Below are 15932 nucleotides of genomic sequence, written 5' to 3'. Positions count from 1 at the left end.
TATAACTTTATTCTACATGGTAAAAACAAAAGATCGGCTGACCTTAGCCACCTCTGGCGTTTTGAAGTTGATGATTTTCCCGAACTCTTTGGCGTGGAAGACTGATTTCACTCTTTCCTGCAGATGTAGAGTTGGAATTAGATGTATCAAGCTTTTTTGGGAGTTAAGGGGAAAAGAAATAGGAAATTAATGTTGGAGCATTCTTTTTTACCTTGGCCTCAATCCGTAGTCGGCGGCCTGCAACAATCTTGGGATCCATTGTGAATTCTTCAAAGAGATACTGCCACTCACAGGTCAGCTGGCCGAAGGTGCCTTTAGTCACAAAAAATATTCCTCTGCAAGGCAGAGCAAGGAAAATAAGTAAAAAAAAAAATTATTTGAAGTTTAAACCTAATAGGTTAGAAGAAAGCTAAACTCTGATTGTACTATGAAGAGTTTAGGGAGAGGCTAAGCTAACTAGCACTGGTAGAAAAGGTTTTAGCATGTTTACATGAACGCAGCTCAAAAATTGGACTCTGCAGGGCAACACACAAATTTATGATTCTTACAAATGTGGCTGTATTGAATTAGAAATACTGTAATAACAAGAATATAATTACTTAAATTAGGCTGAAGCAATTAATTGGATTAATTGATTATTTAATTAACCATCAACTAATTTAGTAATCAATTAATCATTAACTGGAGTAAAGAGGTTATAAAACACACCTTTCGCTGAGAGAGAAACTCATTTGGAGTAATAATTATATTAAAATAAAATATATATATATATAAACATTTTGTATGTAAGATAAAGAAAAAAGGTTTTCTTTGTCAATCGAGAACTCCTCAAGTGGAAATGTTTTAGTTTCACCTCGTTTGATTTTATAAAAAAAATGTCTTTAAGGAATCTTTTGCTATCCGATTATTAATATAATCATCCGATTAATCGATTAGCAAAATAACGGTTATATACAGCCGTAAAGTCAATACAGCTTTCCTTTGTGCTTCAACACAGGGCTGAACGATTGTGCCAGAAATCTAAATTGCGATTTCACTTTATTTTCCTTTGAATCAACCACTTACTAGGAGATGTTTCACAGCAGGCTTTCAGTTTTTGAAACCTTGCTTGCCAAGAGTCCTTTGTTGCAGAATTTTACTGTAACCAAGCTTGCTGCAACCCTCTCTACCTTTCTATGTGGTAACCAACCTGCTTTAAGCGTATTAGCGCCTCCTACAGGACTGAAGTGAGAAATTTAGTGGCTTATAAAATTTTACAATTTTGTGTCTTTCTAAATGCAAGTAAACTGAGTGCCTCCGTGATTAGAAATTGTGTTTCTTATATTGTTTTTATAATGCAAATGCAATTAATTGACCAACTCTTCTTCAATAGTTTTAAATTGTTAAATAATGGGGGTTAATTATAGAAAAGTATTGAAGACCAAACATGAAAAGGACAGCATCCTATAAAGAGAGAGCTCTAAAGACATGATGTGGTGAAACTATGAACCCAAAGCCTTATTTTTACCAATATACTGGATGCTACAAACCTAATTATCCTTAAGTGGAAAAAAAAAGACCATTTATTTGATAGAGTGTCAGAGCTACTTACCTCTTGGTGATCATAAAGAAGTCAGACTCGTTAACCTTGGCATGGGCAAAGTATTTGTATTTGGCAAAACGTCCGTTTTCAATTTTCTGTAAAAAAATAAAAATAAGAAAAGAGGAAATTGTATGAAGCTCAGACAAAGATGAAGAAAATCTAATCAGAAATGAATTGATGTCTTCAAATGTAATGAACTAACTGTAAGAATGAGCTGTCATGGTCCGCAGCAAAATGAGTGAATGAAAGAATGGAGACGATTTAAGAAAAATAAAGAAAGGATAACTGGGATGAAAACAGACAAAGGAGGCTAGAGATTCAAAAATCTTTTATTATCCACAGATTCTGACTCAAAACAACAATGAATGAAAGATTTTTCAAACAAAATGACAGAAAAGGACAAAGAAAATAGGAATGAGATGAATAAATGAAAGACACTGACTCAAAACAAAAACAGAAAAGGGTTCTAAAAAAATAAATACAATAAAAAAATAGTTTTTTCCAAAAACATCTGCATATTATCTTTAACAGTATAAGCTAAGACTACAGATGGGCACCTACACTACTCTACAAGACTGCTATGGTGGGTTTAAGTTGCTTTACTCATCATCCTCATCCTCTGAGTTAGTTTTATTCCATTCAATGTAAGCCAATCGCCTCTGTGGACATGACAAGAGAGAGGAAGGCGGGTCAGAGCAGAAAGGAATGAAAAATAGTTAAACTAAGACTGAAACTCTGGAAAAGGTTCAAACCAGACTAGAATTTGGCTCCTGTTATATAATCTATCCATATAAGTTAACTAATAAAAAAATATGATTTTATAGAAACTATTTAGAAATAATAGTCATTTATTTTTTTTAGTAAACAAATGGTTGTAAACATTTTAATCATCTAGTGGTTTAATAATAACACAGGGAGCTATTTAGCTCTCCAAAGCAAACACCAAAATCAAAGCACAAACCTATCCCTCCACAAGCAGTTAAACTACTTTCTAAAAGAAGTTCTAATTTAGTCATTAAAATCAACCCCTAGTAGCCTTAATGTCTCCTCTGACTTGTGAGGCTGCTGATATAGATGGAGAAGAAATAGAAGAAGTAATTTAAATCAGATGAAGTGAAAGATTAGGGAGAGAAGGCAGGATGACTGAAACGATGGAGGTAGAAATGACTTAAACTATGAGTGGAAACATTTATATAAATACTGGATTTAAGCAGCTTTGATTTTGATATCATAATATCTAATATGTGGTGAAACAGTTCTGAAAAGTAAGGCTCTGCTGAGGCGATTGCAGCTGTCAATAATAACAGCCCCCAACTTCAGCTCCTTAAAGTCCAGCTTTTACATCAGCCATACAATGTAAGGTGTCATAAAACCTGTTGCAATATGCTAATCAATGTTGTAAAAGTATCTGCAGATGCTGCTACCAGTCTGGTAGTTTTATCCAATATTGCAGAGTTTAAAAGCAAGTGACTGATGAGCTGTTTAACAGGTGGGGAATAGACTAGGGGGCTGTCAGTGTGACACAGGACAGTGGGAAACAGCAATGAAGACTGAGATGAGCCATGAGAAATATATGTCTTCCACACAGTTCAGCTGTAAAGCATGAGGGGCTCCTTCTGAACCACAGCGGCACAAAGACAGTGGGTAATCAAAGGCAGGCCACTGATTTTAAGATTTTTTTTTAACGCTTCTGAAACGTGGTGTCAGAGCCTGTTGTGTTAAAATGTAGGAGCCCATAAATCAATCTTCAAAGTCTCAGATCAGCACAGAGGAGAAAATAAATCTACATTAGATTCTAACTATATTCATGTTTTACATAAAATCCTTGAACAGAATTGGAACTCTAATTTGTTAACCCAACGTTGTTTAATAGCAGGAATAGTTAAGTCCAACAGATTCTTATCTGTTAATACCCTCAATAAAAAAATCTCATTAATAAACAAAAAAATAATTAAAACAACTGATTAAAATCATAGATTTATTGAGTGATATAATAAAGGCTGAGAGATAAAATGTGTAAACAATACTCTTACCTGGAGCATCTGACTCCCGATGCCTTCCCTCTCCTTATAGGGTCGGATGACACCATCCTCATGGATGAAGCGAGGAGGACGCAGAGAGAAGACATCCTGTGAGGTCTCTGCTGCCCTGTGAGCAGTACAACATGAGACCAAATAATGTGATTATCTAAAGATGCGCTACTTAAGGACTCTAGTACATTTAATAATTATTTTCAACACTGGTAAGGATATGTCCAAAAGCCTTGAAGTTAAATGTCACAGAGAGAATCACTGATATAATTCTCTAACAGTGACTTCTAATGGTTTTCCTACCATCTTTGCTCACTTGTTTCTCATCGTTCAACATATGATTAGTACAAAATTAAACTACTATAAACAAATACTGTAATTTGATGCATGACTGTGTTTAAAGCATCTAGCAGAATGATCAGCAGATCATATTGGAAAATTAATTGTAAGAATTAATTATAGTTGGGGGGGATATTAGCAGGGTTCTACTAATCTAATTCACCTCATCAGTGTGAAAGTGCAAGGCAGTGAACAAATAGCACAAAATGGAGTCATAATACCTTTTGATGCCCTGGAAAGTACTGCTGGCCATGTCGATAATGCCTCCTGTCGGTCGAGCTATCGCACCCACCAAACCTTTACCAATTCCTTTAAAGAAGCCTGCTGCTCCCTCGCTCTGAGCCCCTGCAAAATAACATCGTTTATCCACAACTTTGACAAACCTGAACTACTTGTTGCAGTTGATTAAGAAACAATTTGAATGTTTGTTTTTTATCTGAAGAGAGCACACACCTTTGATAGGTTTGGTGACAATCCCTGTGATTCCACTGACAAACCCCTGAAAATCAGACACATTGTGTCAGAGTGACGAATTAACATTTATTTTAGGCCATTTATAAAGTCAGAAAAATCTGTATTGATAAAGTAGAGTTAATGCAAAAATAAATAAATAGAATGAATACACACAGAAACCAATCCTTTTCCACCCCTGGCCAGCCCGTCTTTCAGGCCGGTTGGTTGTCTGTTCATAGCTTCTCGCCTCTTCTGCTGGAATTCCTCATCCATGGTTATTGCAGCTACACCCTTTGCCATGGCACCTGTTATCCTAGAGGCTGCACCTGCTATACCCCCTGGACATAAAAAAAATAAAGAAACATTTTTCTACAAGTTTAGATATTTAATACAAATTCAATACAGAAAACATTTAAATCAGACCTTTAAGCAAATAAAACAAGTAAAATATTTGCTCAACTCTACATTTAAATCCACAATAAAAGGACTTCAGTTTATGGATGGCTGCCCTTTAGAAAGCATGTTTATCATTCAGGGTAAATATTATCTCTGTTCTGCATCAGGGTTTATTTGCAGAACTGAAAGTCCACACTAATTTAGGCAGAGCTTGATTCTTACCGACAGCTCCTCCAACCAGCGCCTTCACACCAATACCCATTCCTTCAACAAACTCTTCAGGACCCAGGATAGCTCCCTGAAGAAACAGCAGCACAAATGCACACAGAGAAATGAAGACATCGCCTGTGATGATGAGGTTCTCAGAGCTCTAATCTCTGCCTATCATTTTTTTAAAATAGATTATTTTCAGTACATTTTAGCTTTCATATTTCAACTCTTTGAATCCAATTATTTCGGAAAGCACAATATCCCCCATCTAATAGGTGGATTCCCAACTTTCTTAAGACAAATAGGTTCATCCAGGAATATTATACCAGTAGGTGAGCAGAGTTTCACCTAAAGCTGAGGAGACTGGACCATTTCTTGCTTTCCTCTGAGTGAAATCTATATAGAGATGTTGATTTTATTTCCAGTTGTAAAATACAGAAACTAAACTTGTAAGTTTGCCTCCTTTTTCTTCAAAGAACCTGTTGGGGTTACGCTGACAGAGCCATTAAGGTAAGAGCAAATGCAGCTTCCTCTCTGTCCCCTAATGAGGTCTACATCTTTACAATAACCATGTTTCTGCAAACTCGGGACATTTTGTAGTACTGGTAAATGAACAGATTAAAAGGTGTTGCTACACCTACAAATGCTTATTGTTTCCATTGAAAGAATCTCCAAAACCAAACCTTCGAGGTAAAATTGCTGGTTTGGAATCAAATTTGCCCAGATTGTGATATTAATGCAAACAGGACTGTTGGATTTCTCACAGCACTGAGTGCACAAATGTATGAGTGATGGGAGAATGACAGCTTTTAGTGGAATTATCAGTTATCAATTGTTTATTCCATGTACTACATTCCTACCTGGTAAGGCTCATAGAAGAAAGCCTCAACACCTTCTGACAATCCTCTGATCAGTCCAAAGGGATTCCCAAGCACATCCAGGCCCAGCACCAGCACATACATCTGTTTAATAGCCTGAAATACACAGATATAAAAATAAGTTCCAGTATTTAGGAACCTCTGATGGACCCTTTTCTATCCATGAATCAAATGTACATAAAGATCACTTCAAATCTTCCAAAATGTTTCTGTCTATTACCTGCTTAGAGTAATGTGTGATGACCTCCCACTGTAGCTGCTGGGTGGTATAAAACTTGAAGTATAACTGAAAAAATGCCAGCCTGAAAAGAACAAGATGGTCACACAGATAGGTTTTATTCTTCTGATCACAGGAAAACAAAGAAACCACAGCTGGATGTGGATTGTGTGTGTGTGAGCCTTCGTACTGCAGCTCAACGTCCTGCACATCAGTGAGGGTGGCTCCAATACTCTTCAGCAGGAGGTTGAGGGACTGAACAGGGATGAGTTCAGTTTCCCTCTTCTCCTTCAAGCCATCTTCTCCTCCTGTGCTCAGAGAGAAACTCAAACGCAACTGCAGATAAAGACAGAAACCATTTATTTTTTTTATCATTTAGAAGTAAAACTTCCCTTTAGAACCTAATAAAACCTGGTTCTCAAAAGTAAGATAATTTCTTTCATTAAATAAGATTTTAGATAATTAGGTAAAAAAGATCAAATGTTTATGGATGTAAAAAATATACGTCCCCAATGAGTTTATTCATGTCACTAATTCAGTTGAAAAAGTGAAACCATCACCTTTTACTACTGATTAGTCTTGTAATTAGGGATTCCTGTTCTTCCATGTTTATTTTTTCCATAACACAACTGTGATGAGATAGCGAAGCAACATTCTGGATTTGTTAATTAAATTTAGGGCAGCAGCTATTCATTATTTTAGTGATCAGATAATTTGTTACTTATTACATTTACTAATTAACCTAAAAAAGAAATACTTTTAGTAAATTACTATTTATTATTAAAGAAATATTTGGAAAATAGGAAAAAGAAAAACTCTATTGTGGATTTTAAATGAATTGTAGACGTAAATAAATGCAACGTAGCATTCAGTTATAAGTCTTATGTAAATATACATGTAATTTTAGATATAAACAACTTTTTTAATCCTATATGGAAAATGATCATATTTTTTATAGAAAAATATGATCATTTTATTTTACTACTGCTCTAAGTAGGTAATTTATTTCAGCCAAAGGTTTAGAGTCTGTGTACCGATACTCTAGGTAACGATTAAATTAAATTAACAATTTAGTAGGCAATTACTTTATGAAAAGAGTAATCTCAAACAATCAGAGTAATTGCCATCTATCCATCTTTTCCTACTTATTCCATCAGGGTCACCCAGGCCTGCACCGGGAGACCATGCAAACCCCATGCAGATAGACCACATGCCGGGAATCGAACCCCAGACCTTCTCGCTGCAAGGCACAGCCTGACTGATTGCTTCAGCCCTAATTACATCTGCAGAAAGGATTTTTCTTTGTTACCCACCTTGATAGGGGAGATGTGGAAGTTCTCAAAGAGGCAAATGGATGATGTGTCAGTAGAAGAGACATGGTTCAGCTCTGTCTTTATGTACTCTATGTCATCAGCAAACAGCTCCACCTGGTGGACGAACAATGGATCATGGAGTAATCATGCAGAGAAAATTGACAATGAGCCGTTAGAAAACATATTTACTTTTGCTTATTATGTAACACTGATATGTTTCAGGTAATTACACACATTTTACTTATCAGAAGAAACAATACATGTTCTGCTACAGAATCAGCCCCAGTCCAACAAAAGCACAATCACCACCATGTTTGACCATGTTTGCTTTAGTCTCTTAGGAACAGCTTTTTAACCACAACAGCAAGCTTCATAAAATGTATCTTCCACGTGTTGTTGAATTTCAGTAGACCTTTAAATTGGATCAGGGAATTTACTTCACTTACAAAGTAGTTTACCGATGTTAAAGTAGAACAATGTGGCCAGAACTTATATCCCTATATCTTCTTTATTTCAATTTCAACTGATAGATTGTGGGGGAAAAAAATGTAACCATGTTAACAAAACTCATCCAATAGAATAGTTTAGAAATATTTGCTTTTAAAGGAAAAACACAAACAAATACATAAATTCCAATATGTCACTTAGAGAGAAATGACTTTAATGTATTCTGAAAAAGTTTAAAAAACAATCCACTGGACTTTGTTTCCAAGGTTTGAAGACGTTTCGCTTCCCATCCAGGAAGCTTTCTCAATTCAAAATGTGGAAACAAAGTCCTGTGGATTGTCTTTTAAAATTTTTCTGACTATTACCTGGATGACTGATAATCTTCACCAGCAGACTTTAATGTATATTGAAATATTGGAAATGTTATACTGGATACAATTAAATGCGAAGTAAACTAAATATGGAATTATTACTCACCATCTTAATGATCAGTAAAAGATTTGTTAATCACCGTTTAATCATGAGGACAATTCATTTTGAAATAGTGCCAGGTTAGTTTTGAAAATCCCTCCCCAAAAATAAATTTATATTTGTCCATTACTAATAAAATATATTTGAATGGTAAGAAAGATTTGCAATGAAACAGCATTCATGGCAGACTTAAATCCAAGGAAAGCATTTGGTAAGCTGACCTCCTGTTGTGAAGTCATGGCACCAGCCTTCTCAGAAGTAAAGAAATCAGAGATGGCGTACAGAAAACCCAGATCAAGCTTTAGAGTCATCTCCTGGATCAAAACTGCAAAGTACCTGAAGTCAAAACACAATTGATATGGTTTTTAAGAGGGAACAAAAAAAAAAACACTGGAAGAAATATTCTGAGTGGGAACAACTTTAGAGAAACTGCTGCTTCTAACAAGATAGGAATGTTCATTATATATTTAAAAACATCTACATGCACATACAGGTTAAAAATTAATTTACAATATGATAGAGGAGTTACCATTTCCAGACAGAATCATTCTAAGGTAATGTATCTCATATATTGATGCAATTTGAGAAGAAATGTAACAAAGTTTCTATGACGGTATAAGTAATAAAATATATATTTTTTTAATATGACAGATCACGTATTAACAAAACATACTTGATGCGAGAGATGTTTGAGTGTCCAGCTGATCTGGTAACAATGCTGAGGTCAATAAGAGGTTTTGGTTCTGGAAGGGAAATAAAAGAAAAAAAAAGCTGTTTTACATGAGTAGATTATAACAACTGAAATCCAATGGAGGAATAACAGACCTGTGTCCTTGGCTATTGACTTTGAGGGTTTGACAGGGTAAAAGACGAAAGGGAAGATGGCACCTTGCAGCTGATTCTGGATCTGAAACAGGAACAAGTTCGCATTAATTAACAGGAACAAACATTACAAACAGTAGAGACAACGATGAGAGCAACTCTATGGAAGACTACAGAACAAGAAGGTGTAGCGTTTTTTTAAAAAGAGAAAAAAATATGCATACCGAATTTATTGTTAAATTTGTGGAGTTTTCTCTAGCATTGAATTAAAGATAATAATAATCTATAAAAACACATTTTTGTGTAGTGAAAAAGAGTCTCTGTTCAAATATCAGTAAATTAATTTGATTTGCAGAGCAAACATGATTTCTCTAGTTCAGTTCAGGTACTAATCTTAAACTTAGATGTTCTACATGAAATACTTAGCATGTCTGTTATTGTTTAGTGATAATGATGAGCGATTATCAATTACAATTTCTTTCTGATCCAAGAAACCTGCAGTGCTTTTAAATCAAATGTTTCTAAGATGATTTCTAATACCAAACTATAACATTCACATGATATACGAGAGGAGAAGGACATCATTACTGACATTAAAAAGCTTTGTAAAAATATTTGCTATTTCATTTCACCTGTATGCGATGGATTTGGACTTGGTAGGAGCTCTGTCCTGGTGAGATGCCATACACTACTTTCACCCCCGGTAGGTAGGTCCGCCTTAGAGGAGCGTCTTGTGGCTGCAGCATTTGCATATCTGTACAATTAGGTGTAAATCTGACCTGAGAAAGGATAAAAAAAATTAAAACTTAAGTCCAATATTTATATTAATCTGCATTCTCACTACAACTGGAAAGTAAAAGGGTTACACCTGGATAGCTAACAGATCATTCTGAATGACACCTTTTCTAAATACGTGATCAAATGGTTAAATCTGTTACTAATTAGAGCAGCAATACTTATCCTCGAACCTGCAAGTCTCCCAGATTGGCGATGCAGTCGTCTACGGGTGAGGTTTCAATGTAGTCTTTGAAGCAGTTCTCCAACATCTCAACCTGTCCTTGGCTCAAGGGTTTCCACCGTCCCTTCTTCTTGTGATTAATCTCCCATACCACGTCAGAGCTAAACAAGACAACACAAACAGGGAAGTTTTGTTTTATGAACATTTCTGCTTTAGATTTGACTTGTAAGTAAACATTAAGTAATAGGAACTGCACCTAGTGATTCCAATATAGGAAACCTCTTGGCTGTTGGTGTTGTTGACCAAGGAGATGCCCATATTCTGGAGCAACAGGATATACTCCTGTTCAGGCTGTCGCAATCTTTCATTTTCCATAAGCAGTTTGTAGATCCGCTGATCCTCAGTGAACAGCACAACATGCTGGAGACCTTAAGATAATGATGCAAACGTCACATGACAGAATCCAGGATTCTGGGACTGTGATGACCCGCTAACCTTACCTTCATAAAAGGAAATCACTTTAAGTTCCCTATTTTTATTATCCTGGTCATCAATTTCATTCTGATGAAAAAAGAGAAATACTGTAGTTAATCACCAACATCTTGGATTTCATGAACTGTATCAAATGTCTAAATGCCCAAACACGCCCTGTTTTAAATGAATGAAACAGAAAATCTCCGTTAATCGGAGTCTAGCAGAACACATAACTACAACGTTCACTTATTAAGTAGACCAAGTCCTTTTATGAAACTATTTTATTTAATCTGGTAGAATTTTATATTTCACAATCAATGTTATAAGAAATAAATACCAGACAGCATCCAACGTTTTTTTGTTGAGAGAGAAGTGTATAACTACAGGGATAATTTAAGTGTCTTATCTTACATGTCCAAACAAGCAAGAAAAAAATTTGTATTTCACTTAATGGTTTTAAAGTATAGAATAAAATGCAGAATGAAAGCAATGTTTAAGAATAAAAAACTGTTAAAGGAAAGGTTTAAACTAGCTTTCCTAAAAAGATTTGTTCAATGTTGTGTGGGTTATGGGTATTAATTGTATGAATGAAGATGTGTGTAGTAATGTGTTTATGTATGTTTATATGCACACATTAAGTATTTTGCTTACTTTATAGACTTTGGAGCAGTAAGGACTCATAAGCATAAATCAGGAAGATTGTTCTGTTGTTGAATATAAGGGCTATGCAAGAAGAAGGGCTATGATTAGACAAGTTTCACTTCATCATACCCCTTTTCAGACATAAGAACTAATTTATACATAAAGGGCCTAATTCAGGCATGTCCAAACTTCGGTCCTCGATGATCGCTGTCCTGAAAGCTTTAGAGGTTCCCCTGCCTCAGTACAGCTGATTCTAATGACTTTAGTTAGGAGAAGCCTGTTAATCAAGTATCAGTGGAAATCAGCTGCACTGAAACAGGGAAACCTCTAAAACCTGCAGGACAGCAGCCCCTGAGGGCTGACTTTAGATATGCTTGGTCTAATCTCTAAATATTACAAATAAGGGGCACTATATTGCACATGCCATCTCTTTGTAGTATGTGCAATAAGTGGATGTGTTGCGAGTTGTCTACAGATTACAGCGCAAATGTTAAGACATGCAAACTACTTGTTGTTCCGTGGCTTAAAAACAAGCAATTGTTCTACATGCAGTTGAGACTTGCCATAAAAGCAATACGAGGTTTTACAGTAGCAGCCGTTCTAAATTAGCCTTCCCAGTCAAACTCCAGCTGAATAGCAGCCCACTTCCCTGCATCTCCAAGCAAAATCTCCTTCAACTTCCAGCCACTGTAGTGACCCCTTCTTCTCCTGGGTGTGCATATATTTTACTCTGACTCCACCCTTTCACTGAATTACAGGGTCTGACCAGGAGAAGGTGTTTCTCTTTAGATCTTAATGTCCACAAATCATGACAGAAATAATAGTTTAGTACAAAGATTGATGTTTAAAAAGGAATTGTAGGGGACCAGCCAAAATGCGATCATGGAAAATGGGGGAATTTGAATTGCTACTACTGTAAGCCATACAGATAGAGGTAATAATGGTAAAAGGTATAAAAAACAAAATTTTATATATATATATATATATATATATATATATATATATATATATATATATATATATATATATATATATATATATATCACTTTAGATAGGTAGCCTGTCTCTACATGTTACATACAGAAGTAAACAAAATTATGACAATGAGCGAAATTAAATATGAAATATAATGAGATATGAGCATGTTGTTTTTGTCTGATGAAAAACACCAAACAGAAAACATACAAAAAGAACAACTTACAGAGCAAATCAAGTAAACCCCCTAATTTCTTAGGTATAAACAGCACATACAATCTCAGCTACAGTACCTTCTCCACCTTCAGTACCCCATTGTACTGCCCCCATCTCCAGCAAAGCTCTCTCGACCCAGTGGGCTCAGTCCAGGTGTAGTATATGGCCTTTCCAGCCTCCAATTCTTCCCACTCTACCTCCATCTGAGAGCTGAATGCGCAGAGTGCATCCAGAGACACAACAGTAACAAACAACATTAGAATAGATTTAAAAGAAAGAGCCGCAGATTGAAAGCAGAAACGCAGAATGAGTAAATCAGAGGATAATACTAGAGGGCACATGCAACCATCAATACCCAAGGAGATACGGGGGAAAACAACAGAATATACAGTCTTCTATACACCCCAAAGCTTATGATTCTTGGAAAGTAAGTACACCTTCTAACCATTCTAGGGGATTCTGACCTCGTCTTTCTCAGGATCTAAAATTATTCAAATCCAATTACAATTAAACATTTTAGCAGAGAAAAACCTTACTAAAAAAGTATGTAAGAGCAAATGTAAAGAACTAAATTTATAGACATTTACAAAGTATTTAAAACCCCAGAATTAAAAGAAGATGTACTTTTGAGTATCTGTTCGAATAAATATGAATGAAAATTGTACACAAAGCAAGAAAGAAGTGTAGTCTGCAATCTAGAAATGGAGAAAATGAAAGGAAGGCTGGAGCAGAAGAGAGAGAAACATTTAAGGTAGAATCCCATCGAGGTCGGAGGAATATCAGGATAGTTATTGCTACAAATTAATAGATCAAATGAAAATAAGGTTAGGTGTGTAACCTGCTCTGCTTCAAAATACATCAAGAGTGGTAACAAATTGATCAGAGCAGAATACTTTACCCTGAAATATGCTTAAGATGGAGATGAAGAACAGCAACACAGAAGGTTTCAAGATGTCAGTTCGGACATGGGAGCGGGTTACACAGTCGGAGAGGAAAAAGACTTCTACTCATTTCTAACTGCGCTAGTTATCCACACTCAGAACTAAGGTCAGTAAACTTACACAACATTGCAAAGCTTTGTATACTTTTTTTTGCTTCACTATAACTATATGTCTGCCAAATAATCAAAAAAAGAAATCACTTGGATCTTCTGAAACAATTTACCCACAAACTTGGTCTGACTTTCTTCCTTTGAAAGGTATAGACATTTTCAAAACTAATCTCCAATTTCTAGGAGAAAGAACAATTAGGAGAGCACACAATGATTGCGAAGGCAAGAACATCATGATTCTTTTTTGTCATCATGACATATATCCATAATTCTACTTTTGTGTTCACATTAGTTACGTGCCATATTCATCAGATGATATCCAATAGGTACCATCTATTTTTCATCTTTAATAGTAGAATTCTACTTTCACTCTTTTGTATTAAACAACAGAATATATTTATTTAAAGTCGTAGGGAAACGGCTGTTCCAACCGCTGCATTTCCAAGTTGCCCCGAGTGGTCCACGACTTTACACAACTGAATAAAGTGAATGTGATTGGTTGTTTATCAAGGGGGCGGGATTGTTGTGGCGGAAGATGCAAGCACGTTTGGTTGTGGTTGGTGTCTCGGAAGCATCTTGCTAAACAGTTAGCAACTTAGTGCTAGTAGGTTCCCAATTGGAAATTCCATTGGGACCAAGTAGCACTAAATTGGTGACTTGGAAACGACACTGTTAAGGAACGCTATGCACAGCGGAAACATGCAAGAGTCAGTTTTGTGTTGGAGGTTGTGGATGAGTCTCCTTCAGCATGCATTTTTTTTTTTAGAGGAGGAAAGTGGGGACGAAGATGTTGTGGAAGAGGGGTGGCAGAAGCTGAAGCTTAATTTGGAAGGCTTACAGTCGTACATGTTTGAGCCCTTGCCTCGCAACGCTGCAAGTTCTGTTAGCTCTACACCTGCTGAAGACACAGACGTCCATCCCCGTGAACACTGGGACGTAACTCAATGGTAAAATAATGATTCTTATTTCAACTGTTGCGTATATTAGCTGCGACATATTAATCAAGATGCTATGACCGAAAAAAATTGATTAACAGAAGATCGTTGATATATGATTGGCCGAATTTAGGTGTACAAGCTGACGTATAACTAAGTGGCCTGCATAAGATGACGAAAAAAACCCCCACAGATTTTAGGACAGGTTTTTTTTTTTTTTTTTTTTATAAAAATAGAAATTTTCTATATTTTGGGACAATATTGTCTAGTAAAGAGCACATTTATATACATGTTTAAGCCAGAATGATTTGATATTTAAATATGATTTCCCTACGGCTTTAAGCATGACATGCACGGAGCCATTTTCACTTCACATCTTTAATAGGACGTCACAATACATAAAATTTGATTTCTTTGAAAGCACTTTTGCTGAAAGGAAAACGGATTATATACACAAGAGAAAGTTGTGTGTTTAGGATAACATACAAAAACCATCAACTAGATTTGTTTGTGTTTGTCTTATTTTAAATGGAAGAAAAGCAGCCTAATTATTCCTCAACCAGTCAATAAACCAATAAACTCCCTCTAAATATGTTTTTATTATGCATTTTTGAACTCTATTCCAATTCTTCTAATAAGGAATCCTTAACCTCAGTTCTGAGTGTGTCTTAAATTTTTTGAGGATCCATATTTTTCTACCTGTCCTCCTGCTCTGAGAAGGAAAGGTCGAGCACCGAATCAGCAACCCACAGGGTCTCTTTCGCTGTGCTGCATCAGCCACACAACAAGGGGAAAAAAAATTAACGAATCACCATCAACAACAATGAACTTTGTTATTTACTATAATTTACACTGTTAAATAGAGATGCACCAATTGACTGGCAGGAGGCTGAAAGTATGTTTTATTATTGCCTATTTTCAAACAGTAAAAACAGATTAATAAGTATTTTTTTCCAATATAATTGCTGCATTAAACCAAAAGCCTCCCATTATTTCCAGTCAGTAAACTGTAAATCGCTTTACTCAGATGCATTTGTTAGAGATAACAAAAATTTTATATACGTTACTGAGATGTTTTTAAGTAGGGATAATGTAGGAATTTTTTCTATTTCCATTGAGCTTGAAATTCAGACAGAAAGAACCTTAGCCCATGAAAATTGGAATAAGCAGGTCCGACCTGAAAGAAAATCCTGACTCAAAGTCAGTCCTAAAAACCCTATCAGTGCACCTCTATTGTTTAACAGTGCAACAAAAAATGCATAAATACAAGATAAAATGCTACATATGAGGAAAGTATCATCAAGTTGGGACAAAAAACCTGGAAGAAAAAAAGGCCCAATAGGGCTTAAAAGGTTAGAACTGATGAAAATACAACTGACATAGCTATGTTCAATCATAGTTTTTAAGGCTGTGTAAAGAGAATTCCCCAATTTTATTTCAAACACATAAATGTACTACTCGACACAGGTAAAACGTCTCCCAACCTTTTATGATTGCACAGTGACACTAGAAGTAAATCTTTG

General features: G+C 35.7%; 1 protein-coding gene across 3 annotated transcripts in view; it reads right to left on the bottom strand.

Annotated features, from left to right (window-relative positions):
• vps13a (vacuolar protein sorting 13 homolog A) overlaps positions 1–15932 on the bottom strand; it is a 51362-nt gene that overhangs the window by 597 nt on the left and 34833 nt on the right. The window contains exons 55-75 of one of the 3 annotated variants that reach the window (XM_038306465.1): positions 15109–15177; positions 12501–12633; positions 10617–10677; positions 10373–10544; positions 10127–10277; positions 9791–9937; positions 9162–9243; positions 9010–9079; positions 8558–8672; positions 7419–7532; positions 6296–6441; positions 6109–6190; positions 5871–5984; positions 5023–5098; positions 4579–4742; positions 4405–4450; positions 4173–4296; positions 3616–3730; positions 1592–1677; positions 212–335; positions 43–117 (exon numbers count right to left, since the gene is read on the bottom strand). In XM_038306465.1, the coding sequence (XP_038162393.1) occupies positions 43–117; positions 212–335; positions 1592–1677; positions 3616–3730; positions 4173–4296; positions 4405–4450; positions 4579–4742; positions 5023–5098; positions 5871–5984; positions 6109–6190; positions 6296–6441; positions 7419–7532; positions 8558–8672; positions 9010–9079; positions 9162–9243; positions 9791–9937; positions 10127–10277; positions 10373–10544; positions 10617–10677; positions 12501–12633; positions 15109–15177 (2266 nt within the window). Of the gene's footprint in view, positions 1–42; positions 118–211; positions 336–1591; positions 1678–2098; positions 2242–3615; positions 3731–4172; positions 4297–4404; positions 4451–4578; positions 4743–5022; positions 5099–5870; positions 5985–6108; positions 6191–6295; positions 6442–7418; positions 7533–8557; positions 8673–9009; positions 9080–9161; positions 9244–9790; positions 9938–10126; positions 10278–10372; positions 10545–10616; positions 10678–12500; positions 12634–15108; positions 15178–15932 lie in introns of those variants that run through there. The other 2 variants (XM_038306466.1, XM_038306467.1) reach the window with 2 other exon arrangements.

The sequence above is a fragment of the Cyprinodon tularosa genome, unplaced genomic scaffold (genome assembly GCF_016077235.1).
Source record: "Cyprinodon tularosa strain WSP-4 unplaced genomic scaffold, ASM1607723v1 ctg581, whole genome shotgun sequence".
Lineage (NCBI taxonomy): Eukaryota > Metazoa > Chordata > Actinopteri > Cyprinodontiformes > Cyprinodontidae > Cyprinodon > Cyprinodon tularosa.
Note: the sequence above shows the minus strand (reverse complement) of the source record. Positions and strands in the feature narration are given on the sequence as shown.